This window comes from Balaenoptera borealis, assembly GCF_965194805.1.
Source record: "Balaenoptera borealis genome assembly, chromosome: 14".
Lineage (NCBI taxonomy): Eukaryota > Metazoa > Chordata > Mammalia > Artiodactyla > Balaenopteridae > Balaenoptera > Balaenoptera borealis.
Window position 1 is genome coordinate 64788214 of NC_138875.1, and position 15197 is coordinate 64803410.

A 15197-nucleotide genomic window follows, 5' to 3' on the forward strand; every position below is an offset into this window, starting at 1 on the left:
GACACCCGAGGACTCGACACCTTGGCTGGCCTGGGGCTTGGCCAGGTGGGTTCGGTGACCTCCCCCACAGCCAGTGGGGTCCGGTGCATCACTCCCAGCCACGTGGCCACGCACCCTGAACCCAGGTCCAGGGCGAAGGGCCTGGCTGTGCTTGGAACTGGTCTCTGGTCACCCCAGCCGGCCCCCAGCCAGACCCTGGCTACTGCGCAGGACATGAGCTCTGGGGTTAAACCATGGGGCGGGGGTGAAAGGGAACAAAACGAAAGCGGCCAGTACTTGGTGGGCGTGGAGGGCCTGGAGGCTGGGTTGGGCAGGGCTGTGGAGGGCGCTGCAGACACTGAGTCGGTAGTGCAGGACCTCCAGCTGAGAGACAACAGCAGAGAAGCCGAGAGGAGAGGGTGGGGGGAGGGGGAGGGGAGAGAAAGAAATAGTGAGAAGAAGCCCAGAAGTAAGAACAAGAAAAACAAAAACAAAAGCACAAGTCAGTGACAATCCAAACAATCACAGCCCAGCAGCATCAGGCCAATGGGACGCCAACCACCCCCTCCGGGCGTGATCCTCCAGCTGCCGGGCAGAGGGAGGACAGACCCGCAAGGTCACCTGGGAGGCCCCTCCAACCCCTGAGGTCAGCCCGACCCCATTGCACTGGGTGCAGCACATGTCAGCAGCTCAGCGGAGCCCAGGCACCTCCCTGGGACACACTGCTGGTCACCAAGGCCCGAAGACCCAGGCTCAGTAAAGAAACTTGAGAAGCCAGTTCTAGACGGAGGGCTCTGCCCAGAAGAGAAAAATATGTAATTTACTGGACTTCCTGGGTTGTCCAGAAAAGAAATTTATCAGCACATGATAGAATCAATTCCTAGGTGTTAAAGACCCAATCAGAGTCCCATACTGAAAGGTTCTGTGCACGGGGCTGGTTCCCAGCCCACCAGGCCCCACATCCTGGAAATGGTTAACCTGGTGCTAACACTTACTGGTTCTGATTCTGGGAAGACCAACCTCTACCTCCCTCTACCTCACCAGGAGCCCCCAGACACTGAGCCACACACACCCAGAGGCAACTGGAACCCTGAGGCCAGGGGTGACAGCTGAGCTGGCACACTGTCTGCCCCCAACCCCAGAACCTCCGCCCTATCTCCCTGCAGCTAAGAGCAGTCAGAGCCGGCCCAGCACACGTCCTGCCCCGTGAGGGCCCGCCTCCCGCCCCAGCGCCATGCTTCACACAGAAGAGGCGTGAAGGAATGTGCCAGACGCTGGGGAGACGGGCACAGCCAGAGACACGCAGGGCTGGGGCGGGAAGGGGCACGGCCGCACTCAGCAAGGAAATGGGGAGCCCACGGTCCCCCTTCAGGCCCCAGCCCGGGCCCACAGCAGCCTGCAGGGAGCGTGCATGCGCCTGGACCCAGCCCGGCCGCAGCCGCACCGAGGGAGCTCCAGGAGCTGCACTTCCTGCACCCAGAAAACCCGGCAAACTGACCCCAGGGTTACGTGGGGCCATCAAGGACTTCCACGTGGTACGGGGCAGGCCTGGACAGACGGCAGGGGCCTTGGATGAAGCAGACCCCGCGGTTTCCCACACACCCCACCTCCTCGGGTTTTGTTTTTCTGCCTCAACAGGTGGCAAATGGCAGAAGGTTTCTGGGTGCCTGGTGGGGTCTTCATGGTGCCCCACCCCGCACCGACCCAAGTCAACCTGAGCAGCCCTCACCCTCCTGTGACCGTGGGGAGGAGGCGGAAGGCCCCTCCCCATACGGACTCGGTGTTCCCCCAGGTGACCGGAGCTCGGAAGGGCCCTCTGGCTGGCAGAGCTACGGCTAAGACCTGAAGCGGGCGGGCTGCCCCGGGCTCCCGACACAGACGTGCAGACAGGAAGGTGACACCACGAAGCAGCCTCTGTGAGACCAAGCCACGCGCGCCCCGCAGGGGAGCCAGCCCCGCCTGCCGGGCAGCGGCAGGAAAGTGCAGCAGCAAGTGCGCTCTGGAAGCAGGCAGGGGCATGGTGGGCGCTTTGCGACGCGAGAGGCCCAGGATGGATTCCCAGCCCCACCCCCACCCCCGTTCTCCTCCTCCTCCTCCTGTGTGGGGCCAAGGACGGAGGCTGGGACACTGCGCTCTAAGAGGAGTGTTGGGGCCGTGTCCCAGTCCTCCGTGTGGCAGAACCCTGGGCTGGGGAGCAGGACCACCAAGGGAAGGGCACAGGCCACTGTTCCAATGTGACCCACAGATTCTTAATTCCTAAGGAAGCCCTTGAGGACTCTGACTGGCAGCGGCAAAAGCAAAGTCTAAGTAGCAAACTGCTGCACGGAAGCGGCACGCTGCAGTCTTGCGCGCGGGCTGTGCACCTGAGCACCTCTCCCTAACTCAACAGAACTGTTCTACCCCGACCAGCCCTGTGGCCACAGCCCCGGGAGGGGGCCAGGGACTCCAGGCCTCTGCACACATGTGAGCTGCCCAGCAAGGGAAGGAGGAAAAGGAGAGGAGGAGGAGGAAAGGAGGAGGAGACAGCCCAGGCCACATGCAGGAGGGCGTCAGACCGCACCCACTGCCAGGAGGGCTGCTGCCGCTGCTCTGGAGGACGTGGAGGGCAGCAGGGCCACCAAGGTGGGCAGAGTCTGCTGGGCGCCACCGCAGCAGGACAGCAGGAGGCGCTGTGACTCCCAAAGGCACCCACGGCTCCCACGCCCCAGAACACGAGCACCACAACCACATCTGTTCCTACTGCCAGGGAGAGGGCTCTGCAAGTAGCATGGGGAGGCCCAGAGAAGACAGGCCTCAGCCGCCAGGGTGCAAGCCCAGCGCAGAAGACAACCTGCCTGCTGCTCAGCACTTGAGGGAGGCGAGATGGCAGGTTGCTGGGTCCCACTAGCCAGTCCTTGAAACTAACTGAAATCAAGGACAAGCAGCAGCAGGCTGACCAGGGCCAGCGCGGGAGGCGGGAAGAGAAACCGCAGCAGCAACATACCTTGGCGTGAGGGGACTGCATTTTTTGGTACATCTCCAAAGAATAATGATGAAGCCACATTTCAACAAAAACCTGCAAAAGAGCATTAGCTGGTCAAAAGGTCTTTGACAAGGCCGTCAAGACCATTCAATGAGGGAAAGAACAGCCTCTTCAACATGTGCTGCTGAGAAAACAGGGTGCCCACATGCAAATGAGCAGAGTCAGACCCTCACTCTACATCGTGAACAAGAAACAACTCAAAATGGATCAAAGACCTAGCATATAAGAGCTAAAACTGTAGAACCTTAAAAGAAAGCATGGGGGAATGCTTCACAACAATGGATTTGACAGTAATTTCTTAGATGTAAGTCCAAAACCATGGGCAACAATGGAAAAAACTGGACTTCATGAAAATTAAAAGCTTTTGTGCATCAAAAGACACAACATACGTAGTAAAAAAGTAGCCTACAGAATGGGGGAAAATATTTGCAAATCATGTATCTGAAAAGGGATTAACATCCAGACTACATAGAGAATGCCTAGAAGTCAACAACAAAAAAGATCCCAATTCAAAAATGGGCGAAGGACTTGAATAGACGTTTCTCCAAAGAAGATACACACGTGGCCAACAAGGACGTGAAACGCTGCTCAGCACCACACGTCACCAGGGCAGAGCAGACCAGTCACGACAATTAGGGTGGCCACAGTCAGAAACCCAGAAAACAACGAGTGTTCCGAGGGTGTGGGGAAACCGGACCCCTTGTGCACTGCTGGTGGGGATGAAAAATGGTGCAGCCACCATGGAAAACAGCATGGCAGGTCCTCAAAAAACTAAACAGAATTACCGTACAGCCCAGTAATCCCACTTCAGAACAGATAATCAAGAGGACGGAAAGCAGGGTCTTAAAGAGAGAACTGCACACTCATGTTCACCACAGCCAAGAGGTGGAAGCAGCCCAAATGTCCATCAGATGGACAGATAAACAAAACATGGTTACACACACACAGCAGAATTTTACTCAGCTTTAAAAAAGGAAGGAAATTCTGACACATACTACAATGTGGATGAGCCTTGAAGACACTATGCTGAGTGAAGCCAGTGAGTCATTAAAAAGAAAAATACTGTGTGATTCCACTGACAGAGGCAGCGAGAAGAGTCAGATTCACAGAAACAAAGCAGGGTGGTGGGTGTGGGAGCTGGTGGGAGGGGGACTGAGGAGCTGCTGTTTGACAGGTACAGACTTTCAGTCTTACAGGATAGGAAGGTTCTGGAAACCCATTACAACAAGATAAACGTACTTAACGCTACTCAACTATATGCTTTAAAATGGTTAAGACTTAGATTTTACATTATGTGTATTTTACCTCGGTTCCCAAATAAAATCAGAACCCCATCTCATCCATACTCCAGGCTCTCAACAAGCCATGCTTGTGGTGACCCACTCAGCCCCAGAATCCAGCACCAGAACAGCAGAATATCTCCAAGGTGGCGCTGAAGAGACAGGCCTGGGGTCTGCTGGAGCCGCACAAGGTCACACACAGGCCTGCCGTCCCCACTGGGGCCCCCTGGCATGGAGGGGACGGCGTCCTGCTGACCAAGGGGAGGCCCCCCCCATTCAGTGCCCTAAACACGCTGCTGCAGCAGGGCTTACTATCTACCCCTCCCAAACCACGGCAGTGGTCAGAGAGGGTGACCCAAGCCACTGGAAACTGAAAGGCTGGGCAGCCATCGTGTCACCACAATAAAATAGGGCTCTGTGGACAGGGGGTCCAGGGGTGAAAACAGTGCCAGTGACACAGAGGTGAGACAGGTGGGCAAATTCTTTCTCATCTGTGTTAAACGTCACAGCAGAGACACTAACAATTGACAGCCACCCCCAGACCAAGGGGCAGTCTTTAGGCCCTTGCACCCTGGGGTGGGCGGTGATGAGCAGTTTATCTGAAACAGAAGCAGAGAAGGCACCCAGGCTCTCACCTGGAGCAGCGTCTCTGACCTCCAGATCTCGTGGGAGGCGGGGTCTGCATTCACAGACGTCTGATGAGAGATGTGTCGCTTCAGGAGGCTGGTGTGGTGCAGGCCGTAGGACGCAAAAGGCACGGCTGGCGTCCTGAGGGAGACACAGAAGCAGATCTCAGTCAGCAGGCTCCCACGGGTGTGACCAGGGCAATCTGGGCCTCAAACCCAGGACAGCAGCGACAAGTACAACCTGTGGAAGCGTCCAACGACCCTCAAGTCCACGTTGCTATGTGTGAATAAACAAACAGAAGAATGAATTTTCCATCCACATCCGCCCACTGATAAATGCAGGACGGGTGAGATCAGAAAAGCGTCGTTTGCCAACCACCCTATTCACAATGGATCTGGCTGAAGACCATGAGGGATGCCGACACTGCCGACAAGAGCGGGAGCTCGGTGGATCTTCCCATTAAGTCCCCCGTTCACTAATTGAGGCCCAAAGACCTTCGTTAACTTTACAGGAGGAAAACCTGGCATCACCCTCAGCCCAGCAAGCGGGCTCACGGGCACCACGGCAGCCGCTGCGATGCCCCTGCCAACGATGCCCAACCTGGGCCTAATCATGGGAAACACCCGAGGACCCACTGTGCACACAACAGCTGTCAAGGTCAGGAAAGGCTGTGGGACCTTCTGGACAACAGAGACAGCACGTGCGGGAAATGACCCTGCACGGAACCCAGCTGCATGACAGCCACAAGTGGGGCAGCTGGTGAAACCCAAGTGGGGTCTGGGGAGGAGATGGTGGCCTGGCAGCAACACTGCCTCCTGATTTGAACGGAATGGCCGCGGTTACGGAGATGCACACACTTTCAGAAAACACACTCTGAAACGTTAAGAGGTAAGGGCATCGTGTCTATAACTTACTCAAATGGCCCAGGGAAAAATGCACACAGATTAAACAGAATAAAACAACTCGGAAATCAACAGGGATGAAGGGCCTGTGAAAGTTCTTTGTTACATGTAGCAACATGTAAAATCTGAAATTATTTTGTGAAAACAAATCAAATCCAGCCCAGAAAACTGCCTGGCAGCTGAAGTCTGCCTTTGAAGGGGTATGAATCCAGGCCACACCTGGGTTCTCCCCCAAGCCCAGATCCCTGGCCCCTGCCCCCCAGGCCGCCTAGCGTCAGCAACACCTGTGCAGCCCCTCCCCCACACTCCTCCTCGCCATCCCCTTTCCTTGGGAGCTTATGTCCACACGAGTTTGGGGTGAGTTTGGGGTAACGACACAGCACGTGCCAGCAGATGTGGGGGAACAGCACCTGCAGGAAAGAGCTGCAGCCTCCAGGGAAGGAGCGGGGGCTAGTGAGGCAAGGGCCAGAGGAGCACAGGCTCCTCACCCCCGGACAGGCCAGACTCACGCTTCCTTCCTGCTCTGCCCGTGCCAGCGGCTCTTTACCACAGGCCCCGGCTCAGCAAAGGCCTGGTCCCCGAGTCTACAGGTCCCTGCTAGTCTCACTTGGCCACAGCTCAGCGCTGCCCACAAGCCCCTCCTCTCCAGAACCATTCGCTCAGCGCTGCCAATCAGCTCTCGGCTTTGAGTCCCTCACCACCATGCTCACCGCTGGGCATGGGACTTGGGTGCCACGTGTGGAGAGGGCGGCCACAAGCAGAACACGGCCCGTTCCCATACCAGAGCCAGGCCCCGTCCACACGGCCACAGAACCTGCCCGCTTCAGAAACGTCCCCCTCACCCCGCCCTCCAGCCTGTGCTCAGCTGGGGCTGCAGAATCTCAGGCCTAAAAAAAAGCGAGTGCTCCAGACAAGGAGTGGCACCACTGTCCCCGTGAGCAATGCCCTCCAACCAGGAAGGGCCAGGCCTTACCTAGTGGTGGGCTCAGGCCATCTCAGCCACTCACCTGGGAGCCGGTGAGGGGCTGGGCCCCCCCGGGCTGGAAGAGAGAGGGGGGAGCACGCTGCCTTCTGTGGGCAGGAACCATGCCAGGTACCTGTCCACCAGGATGAAGTAGGCGCAGTCTGAAGTGCGGACGTGGAGGGCCCCAGGGGGCGGCTGGAAAGCAAAACTCCTGTGAGCGCATGGCTATGGGCACCACCCCAGGCTGCTGACCCAGCAATCACAGGGCGGTGCCAGAAGAAAAGCCCCCACCACAAAGGGCCTGACTAGACCCCTCAGTCCTGCCCAGCCCACGCACCCCCCATCCCCCCACCCTGCCCACACCAGTAGCCACCTCCTACAGGAAGCCTCCCTGACCACCACTCAGGGCACCAGCCCACCCCACATGGCCCATAAAGCCTGCCCCCAGCCTGTCATCCTCACTAAGTGAGGGTGGCCTGAGGGGCAAAGGCCGGCGGGAGGGGAACCTGGGGAAAGGAGGTAGTAAAGGGAGGAGAAATGGAGGAAGGCAGGCCGACGGCTGGCCCAGCCCTGCTTTGTGTGGACACAAGCCCTGGGCCTCAGCCCCTCCCTGCACGGGGGCTTCAGTAAAGCAAACCCGGCTCAGAGGTACCCCTTCTGTACCTTTTGAGTGATGAGGCTCAAAGCAAAGAAGAACATGTAATACTCGAATGGATCTGAGGGCCATGTCAGGGGGCAAACAGCAGGGTTGTCAGGCCCCCCCACCCAGCTCTGTGTTGGCCATCCAGCCTCCCCCACTGCGGGGCCGACAAAGGATACTGAGGGCCAGGTGCAGGCCAAGGCCCCCGGTTGAGGGGAGCTGGACCTTGTTGTGGTACAGAGGGCTGTCGGGGAGCACGCGCTCCTGGATGGACGCCTTCACGGGGCCCTGTGGACAGACAGAGGTGGCCCTTGGGAAGGCTGCCGAGGAGCCCAGCACACAGACCCCCCTGGGGAACAGTGCTGTCCTCTGCGCGGTGCTTGCGCAAAAAAGCTTCACGCAGACTCTGTCCCTTCGTCCTCATACAGACCCACCACAGTGGGGCTGCAGCTGTGTGCATCTCTGACCCAGCCAGGCACTCGATGGATCCTGTCTGCTTTGTTTCTCATACCCATGAGTGAGCCACCCCTTAATTCGCCCCAACAGGACTGGAATCTCAGAAAGACAAAGCTACCAGTCACGTGGCCCTGCCACTCAGCCAGGAGCCAACCAGGCCCTCCCACTGGCAGAGTTCAGATGACCTTTGAAAAAAAAAAATAACCACTGAAGTTCCAATCTGTGATGGCTCTTGGGCCCTGAACAGATACCATGACATTCTGGCCACTGTCACAGCCCTGCAGGCCCCTGCCCACCCACCAGCACTGCAGCCACTGCGCAGGGCACCCGGCCCCAAGCCTGGCTCTCACCACCACAGCTTACTTACAGGCAAGTAAGAGACAGGAAAGTCAAATTTATAGTCTTCAGCTTGAAGTTTATAAACCAACTTCATCATTGGGCCCCTGAACACGAACAACAAAAACAGGGCAATTGAACCATGAACCGTCTCGCTTTGACTGTTCCTTAACAGTGACTGCAAACGAGATCACTGTGAGAAAAAGTCCAGTCCCTCTGGGGTAAGAGACCAACCTACCCGGGGTCTAGGAATTCCATGGCGATGCTGTACTCCACAGGGCTCACGCGACCCTGCAAGCAGCGGAGGTTCCACCCAGCCAGGACGCCGTCCAAGCTGCCAAAAATGCTCTCAACCAGCCACGGGAAGATGGCATGCAGCTCCTGCAACAGTGCAGGGAGATTCTGGGCAAGCTCTTGGGGACCACTGCCTGCCTCCCTTGCTGGCCCTGGGCCAAGGACGTCACTCCCTGGCCCGGAGACCAGCAGGACCAGCGGCGCCCACAGGAGCAGCTGTGGATCCTTTTTTTGTGCTTGCGTGGCTGCCTCATGTCTGACCCCATTACATAAGCCAGCGTATGATTAAAAGGTTTATTTAAAAATTCTGGGGGCGGGGGGGGGGTGCAGTTCAAATTTCCAGATCCACAAGGTTCAAAATGCTCTGGGTGATTCTTGCCACTTGCTTCCAGGCCTCTACCCACCCTCACCCCCCACTACCGCAGGGAGCAAGCAGAAGGGTCGGGTAGGGAAAGAGGAGGATAAGACCCCACAGTCGTGATGTCCCTGGTGGCTCAGTGGTTAAGAATCCGCCTGCCAATGCAGGGGACACAGGTTCGAGCCCTGGTCCGGGAAGATCCTACATGCCGCGAAGCAACTAAGCCCATGCGCCACAACTACTGAGCCTGCGTTCTAGAGCCCGCGAGCCACAACTAGTGAAGCCCACGCACCTAGAGCCTGTGCTCCGCAACAAGAGAAGCCACCGCAATGAGAAGCCTGCGCACCAAAAGGAAGAGTAGCCCCCGCTCGCCGCAACTAGAGAAAGCCCACGCGCAGCAATGAAGACCCAACGCAGCCAATAAATCAATCAATATATTAAATAAATAAATAAAAAATAAAAATGACAGAAACTTCTGACCCGAAGAGAGCTTTATTAAAAAGGGTGGAACCGTCCGTTCTTCCTCAGGGCAAGACCTTCCTGTCATCTGGTGGCAAGTCCTGGTCCAGGCGGGCCTCCTGGACTGACCCGCACTTACTCTGTGCCAATTCGGGGTGTGGCGTAAACATATATTTTCAGTACTTACAGCAAGGCTCAACCTTGCCACTGCTGACATTTGGGGGTGGACGCGTCTTCGTCCTGGAGGCTGTGCTGTGCCCTGGGAGACGGATGCCAGCACGCCTGGCCTCCACCCACTTGGTGCCGGAAGCACCACCCCATGTGACAACTAAAAATGCCTCCAGACACTGCTAAGTGTCCCATGTGGGACAGAAGGCCCACGGCTGAGAAAGCCCGGTCTACGATGTCGTGGTCACATGTTTACACGTGTCACAAACGTGAGAGTCGCAATACGGGGTCAGGCCTCCGCAGGGCAGCGCTCAGAGGTGGGAGGCAGGGACTGCGAGAACGCTTTTCCAGGAGTGTGTGAGACACGCCCCCAAGAGACGCTGCAGAACTGTACCTTTGCTGGAAAGTCCTCGATGACTTTAACCAAGTCTTGACACCGCTGTGCAAAGGGTTTATTTATAGAGTCGGCTTTCAGGCTAGCCTAGGAGACACAAGAAACCAAAATAAAGCGAGCACATTTGCTTTGCAGCTTTTGCTGATATTCTGGTGCGAGTCAAAACAGAAATCCAGGGACTTCCCTGATGGTCCAGTGGTAAAGAATCTGCCGTACAATGAAGGGGACACGGGTTCGATCCCTGGTCAGGGAACTAAGATCCCACATGCTGCAGGGCAACTAAGCCGGCGCGCCACAACTACTGAGCTCGTGCGCCTCAACTAGAGAGCCCACGCACCCTGGAGCCTGTGCGTCACAACTAGAGAAGAGAAAACCTGCAAGCCACAATTAGAGAGAAGCCCGCACACTGCAACAAAAGATCCCGCATGCCTCAACGAAGATCCTGCACCCCGCAACTAAGACCCGACACAGCCAAAAATAAATAAATAAATGATAAATAAATCTTTAAAAACAAATAAACAGTAATACAAGTGACGGGCAGGAGTCAGAGACACACCACTGGCCTGACTGCCCAGCACCTCACAAATCAGGTCGTGCGTGTGTCCAGGGCCTACAGGACACCCCTAGGCGAGGCCAGGATCCCGTGCTCTCTAGGCCAGGACTTTCCAGGCTGGCTCCCAGCTCCCTCTGTCAGGCACCCCAGTTACCTCAGAGAGCTGCACATCATGAGAACAAAATCTACCCGCATCCAATCCACAAGCAGGGGGCTGGCTCCTGGGTCAGCCCCGCAGCCAGGGGGGACCCCACACAGATCAGAGCACTCACCGAGTGTGTGCACGTGAATGGGAAGTTTCCCCCGGGGCTAACCACCCACCATTTACAGCCCTGTGATTGTGAGCTACTGTTTGTTGTCACTGGCCCTCTGACCCAAGACGTCCTTTATCTGTTACCTTCAGAGATGCAGCAGACCAAAAACCACAGACAGCTTCAGCCAAATGCCAACACTCCGGTGACAGAGAAGCCAGAAAACATTCAGGACAAGAAGTAAGGAAACGTACCCCAGATAAGGGGCGAGGGAAAGCTCTCGTCTATCCTGACCACAAAGGGAAGAAGGCCCTGTGCACATGGATGAACATCAGGAGGAAAGGCCAGGTTTCTAACCACAAGGGCTTTGCCCAGGGTATCCAAGGCCCTGGCCACCTCCACACGAGGATGGGGTCCACAGTGTCTCGGTCAGAGGCAGACACCCGGCTGTGCAGGCCTGGGTCGGATCTGCTGGCTCTAGAGGGGCACCGCAGAAAAACATCCTTCCAAATACAGGTTTATAAAAAGTGCAGGCCTAGTGCTCCAGCACAGCAGCCTCCTTCCGTTTTTCACCAGTGACAGTTACGGTCATTAAAACACCTCGCTTTCGTGTAAGGATTTACAAGACGTGAAAATGTGGGTGTACATTCTTCTCCCTTGCTCCTCCCCACAGCCCAGGAGACTGAGGAAATGGCATTTCAATCAACTCCTCTTGTAGATGAGAAAACCAGGGCTCAGCAGCTGCGTAAACCCAAGGTCCTGCACCAACAGAGGGCAGAGTTGAGCCTGAGGGTTCTCACTCGAGTCCAGTGTCATTTCCAGCACATCCCCCCAAAACATCATCACCGGACAGTTCTTCAAGTCGGTGGCAAAACCCTCAAGTCCCTCCGCTGCAGAGCGACCATCACCCTGGCACACGGGCGGGCAGCTGACACTTACCAGCAGGAAGCTGGGCTGCTGCAGGTGGGGGAATGCCATGGCAGCCTCCCGGGCAGGGTCCAGACCGGCCGTCTTAGAGGACCACTGCGGAGAGACAAAGACAAAACCTCAACCTCTGCCACACAACAAGACACACAAGGCCAGGAGAATATCTGCACAGCTCAGCACCACTGCACTGCCAAGGCCCACGCTTTACAGAAATGCTGCTTATGTGCCTGCCATCCACAGGGTCCAGCCCCAGAGCCAGGTCTGTGGCGGGGAACCCTTGGGAACAGTTGGTTAAGCTTGTGTGGCACTTGCCACATGCCAGGCCTGGTTCTGAGGGTTCTCCATACATTTCTCATTTAATCCTCGGTGGCAGGCAGGCAGGATTCTAAAGACAGCCATCCAAGATTCCTGTCTCTGGTCATTCAAACACTCTTCTAGGTGCTGCTGTGAAGGGGTTTTGCAGATACAATTAAAGTCTCAACTGTGAGAACCGTAAGATACAGGGCAGTCCTGACTCATAGCCAGCAACGAAATGGGGACCTTAGTTCTACCACTGCAAAGAGCTGGATCCTGCCAGCAACCTGAATAAGCTTGAAAGCAGATTCTTCCCAAGAGCCTCCAGATAAGAGCAAAGCTGGCCAACACGTCGATCTCAGCTTTGAGAGACCCTAAGCAGAGAACCCAGCTAAGCCTGCGTTTCTGACACATAACCATGAGATAACCAACAGATGCAGCTTTAAGCTGCAAAGTTTGTTAAGAAGAATAGAAAATACATCCTCATAACAACCCTACGAGGTCAGTACAGATAAGGAAATGGAGGCAGAGAGAAAAATCACTTGCCCTCAGCCAGCTGGGGAATGGCAGAGCCAAGACTCAAACCCACAGACCTCCTCACTACTCTCTCATAGAGACAGGTGAACACATCTCCTCTGTCTTACTTGTGCTCTCTGAGAAGGAAGGGAGGGGACGAGCCAGCTTTGCCAATGGAGCCTGTGAACGGCCACCAGAAAATCAGGAGTAGCTCTCCAGAATCCTACCTCTCTGTGCCCCCAATCAGAAACTGAAAATATCCAGACTCGGACTGAGCAGAGAGGGAGCATGCAAGTCCCACTGATGGGCTGCTGATGGCTTTCCTGGCACAGCTCTGCCCATGGCCTGAGGAACGGTGCTGATGCGGCAACTGGCAGTATATGTGGATGGAGAGGCTGTGTGGGCAGCTGAGGGGTTGACAGGAGACATGTATCTCTGCTACTGGGCATTATGAACACCTTCCCATGAAACCGAGCAGAAACCTGCACACTCCCCACCCCTGTACAAAGGCCCCTCCATGTCCTCTGCCTCTTGTTTGTAGAAAAGCTGAAGTTTCCCAGGTCTCCCTGAGTCACAAAAGAGCAGGCTCAAGCAGCTAACGATTAGGACAAGAGAGTCACAGAATTGTTCAGTGTCCGATGCACACTCCTGAGTTGTTTTACAGATACTATAACTGCCACCAGAGGGAAAAAGCCAAATGCATGATGACCAGACAGCAGCCATGACATAAGCTGCTCCATCTATGGCTAGCACGATTCCAAAAACTGGCCTCAAGACAATGAGATTAACGTTATTGCTCATAATAATCTATATCTTTGTGGGCATCGAAATAATTGTAGCTTGCTCTGCCCAATTTTTAGTAAGCAGGCAACTAAAATTGTCAGCAAAGAGATGCCACAGACTCATGTCGACATCTTCCACTCTAAGAATACAGCGCCCTATGTCAGCATGAAGAAGTTACAGAAGATGAGCCTTCGCCCCTAATCCCACAGAAATGGAATGACGTCAGACAGTGGGGATCTGTAAGCAGCTCCTTTGCCCCGTGCCTGTTTGCCCATTTCTGTTTGCCTCAAACCTTACAGAAATGAGGTCACCAGGCAACACTTAACCTAACTCCTGACATAGGCTCTGCTGAATGCACACAATACCTTGCTTAACCTGTTGATTCTTTCCCTAGATTAAAAGAAGTAGGAATGAAAAATTAAGTAGTTAAAGAATGACTAGCTCTCTACCCCCAGCTTCTCCCTGTGCAATCCGGCAGATCATGCAGGCAAGATAACATCTGAAGAAAGCTCATGAGGAGTCAGCCAGTCCGCACCCAATGGAAAATGACGCAGAGCTTGACCTTCTGCCTCGATTCTGAGATTCTTTCTCCTTCTTCCCTTTAAAAACTGTCACGGCTGAGCAGAATCTTCGGAGTGCGTTCTGGGACACCAGTCCACCTTCTCCCCGGTTGCTGGCCTTCTGAGTAAAGCAACCTTTCCTTTGTACCAACATTTGTCTCTGGAGAATTGGCTTTTGAGCTGGGAGGAGCGTAGTCTGAGTTCAGTAACACTGAGACTGTTCAACTCCTAATTAAACTAGCTATGGGTTTCAGTTTTAAGGATGACTTAAATAAAACGCTTCAGTCCTGAACCAAGTGGTCCAGGGAACACTGCACTACTTCAAAACGATCAAAGCGGCATAAAACCCTGAACTGTTTGCTAAGGGCAGAGCTTTAGAGCTGATGAAGTAAATGCTGCTCCTTGCTCAGAACAAGTTTGCAGAGGTAGCGGCTGAAGGAATGAGCCCGAGGCGCCCAAGCAGGGTGTTTCGGGGAGAGGGCAGCGTCTCCCCGCCCCGGTTCTCCCCGCCGCGCCGCCTGCGCTGTGCGCCCAGCCTCCGCTTCATCCCGCCACCTCCACACCCGCTGCCTTCAGGAGCGGCTTCCAATCCGCTTTCGGGGTCCCTCCCGTTAGCCGCAGCCCCGTCAACGCCAATCTCGCCAGGGCCTCCCTCTGGCCGCGCTGCGAACGGGGCGTGCTCCCGCCTGCCGCTCACTACTGCCCCGTGAAGGGAGCACCGGGGTCCCAGTGTCACAGACGCGTATACTGAGGCTCCGCAAAGCCGGCCCACATCGGGGGAGGCGAGGAAGGGTCGGGTCGGGCCGGGGCCAAGACCCACCCCGCTCCCCCCACACCGCTCGCTGAGCCCCAGACTCTCTCTCCTCCACCGCGCGCAGCGAACGTTAACCGGTGGCCCACCGGGGTGGGGCGTGCGAGGTGCGCGGGAAGGCGACGGGAGGGCGCAGCCCGGCCCTCGGCGCCCTGCAGGCCCGGCCCGAGGCCCGGGGCTCGCGTGGGAACAGAGCTGGTTTCGGCGGAAGTTCGGGGTGGCCGCCGGGATGCGAGGCCGGACCGCGCGCGATTCCCACCATTAACCTGAAAGAACCACAGCGTCTCCCGCTTCAAGGACCGAGACCGCCATTCGGCGAGCCGGCGCCGAAATGTCGTCATCAAGCTGCGCGTGGCGTCACATTCCCCCGGCCTGGCAGGAAATGCGCCGCCACCTCCTCTGGCTGACACAGTAAAAGGCGCGTGCGCAAAGCGAAGGCCCGCCTCAGAACGCGTGTGCGCAGCGGAGAAATTCTCCGCAAGGAGCGCGCGTGCGCGAAGACGTATCGGTGCGTTAGCGCCTCGAAGCGCGCCCCCTACCGCGGAGTCGGCGCGGAACAGTTACGCTCTGGGCCCGAAGGGCATTTATTGAGCGCCCACAGAATGCCCGCGCTGCACTGCGTG

General features: G+C 56.2%; 1 protein-coding gene across 8 annotated transcripts in view; it reads right to left on the minus strand.

The window, feature by feature from the left end:
• The window catches only part of SMPD4 (sphingomyelin phosphodiesterase 4), a 20827-nt gene extending 5787 nt beyond the window's left edge, over positions 1–15040 (minus strand). For 2 of the 8 annotated variants that reach the window (XM_082354610.1, XM_082354607.1), the window contains exons 1-11: positions 14664–15040; positions 11623–11706; positions 9880–9966; positions 8445–8587; positions 8238–8313; positions 7594–7702; positions 7438–7490; positions 6818–6969; positions 4917–5049; positions 2963–3034; positions 277–363 (exon numbers count right to left, since the gene is read on the minus strand). In XM_082354610.1, the coding sequence (XP_082210736.1) occupies positions 277–363; positions 2963–3034; positions 4917–5049; positions 6818–6969; positions 7438–7490; positions 7594–7702; positions 8238–8313; positions 8445–8587; positions 9880–9966; positions 11623–11706; positions 14664–14915 (1248 nt within the window). In that variant the 5' untranslated portion in view covers positions 14916–15040. Of the gene's footprint in view, positions 1–276; positions 364–2962; positions 3035–4916; positions 5050–6817; positions 6970–7437; positions 7491–7593; positions 7703–8237; positions 8314–8444; positions 8588–9879; positions 9967–11622; positions 11707–13652; positions 13944–14326; positions 14490–14663 lie in introns of those variants that run through there. The other 6 variants (XM_082354611.1, XM_082354609.1, XM_082354612.1 and 3 more) reach the window with 6 other exon arrangements.
• Between the last annotated feature and the right edge of the window lie 157 nt (positions 15041–15197).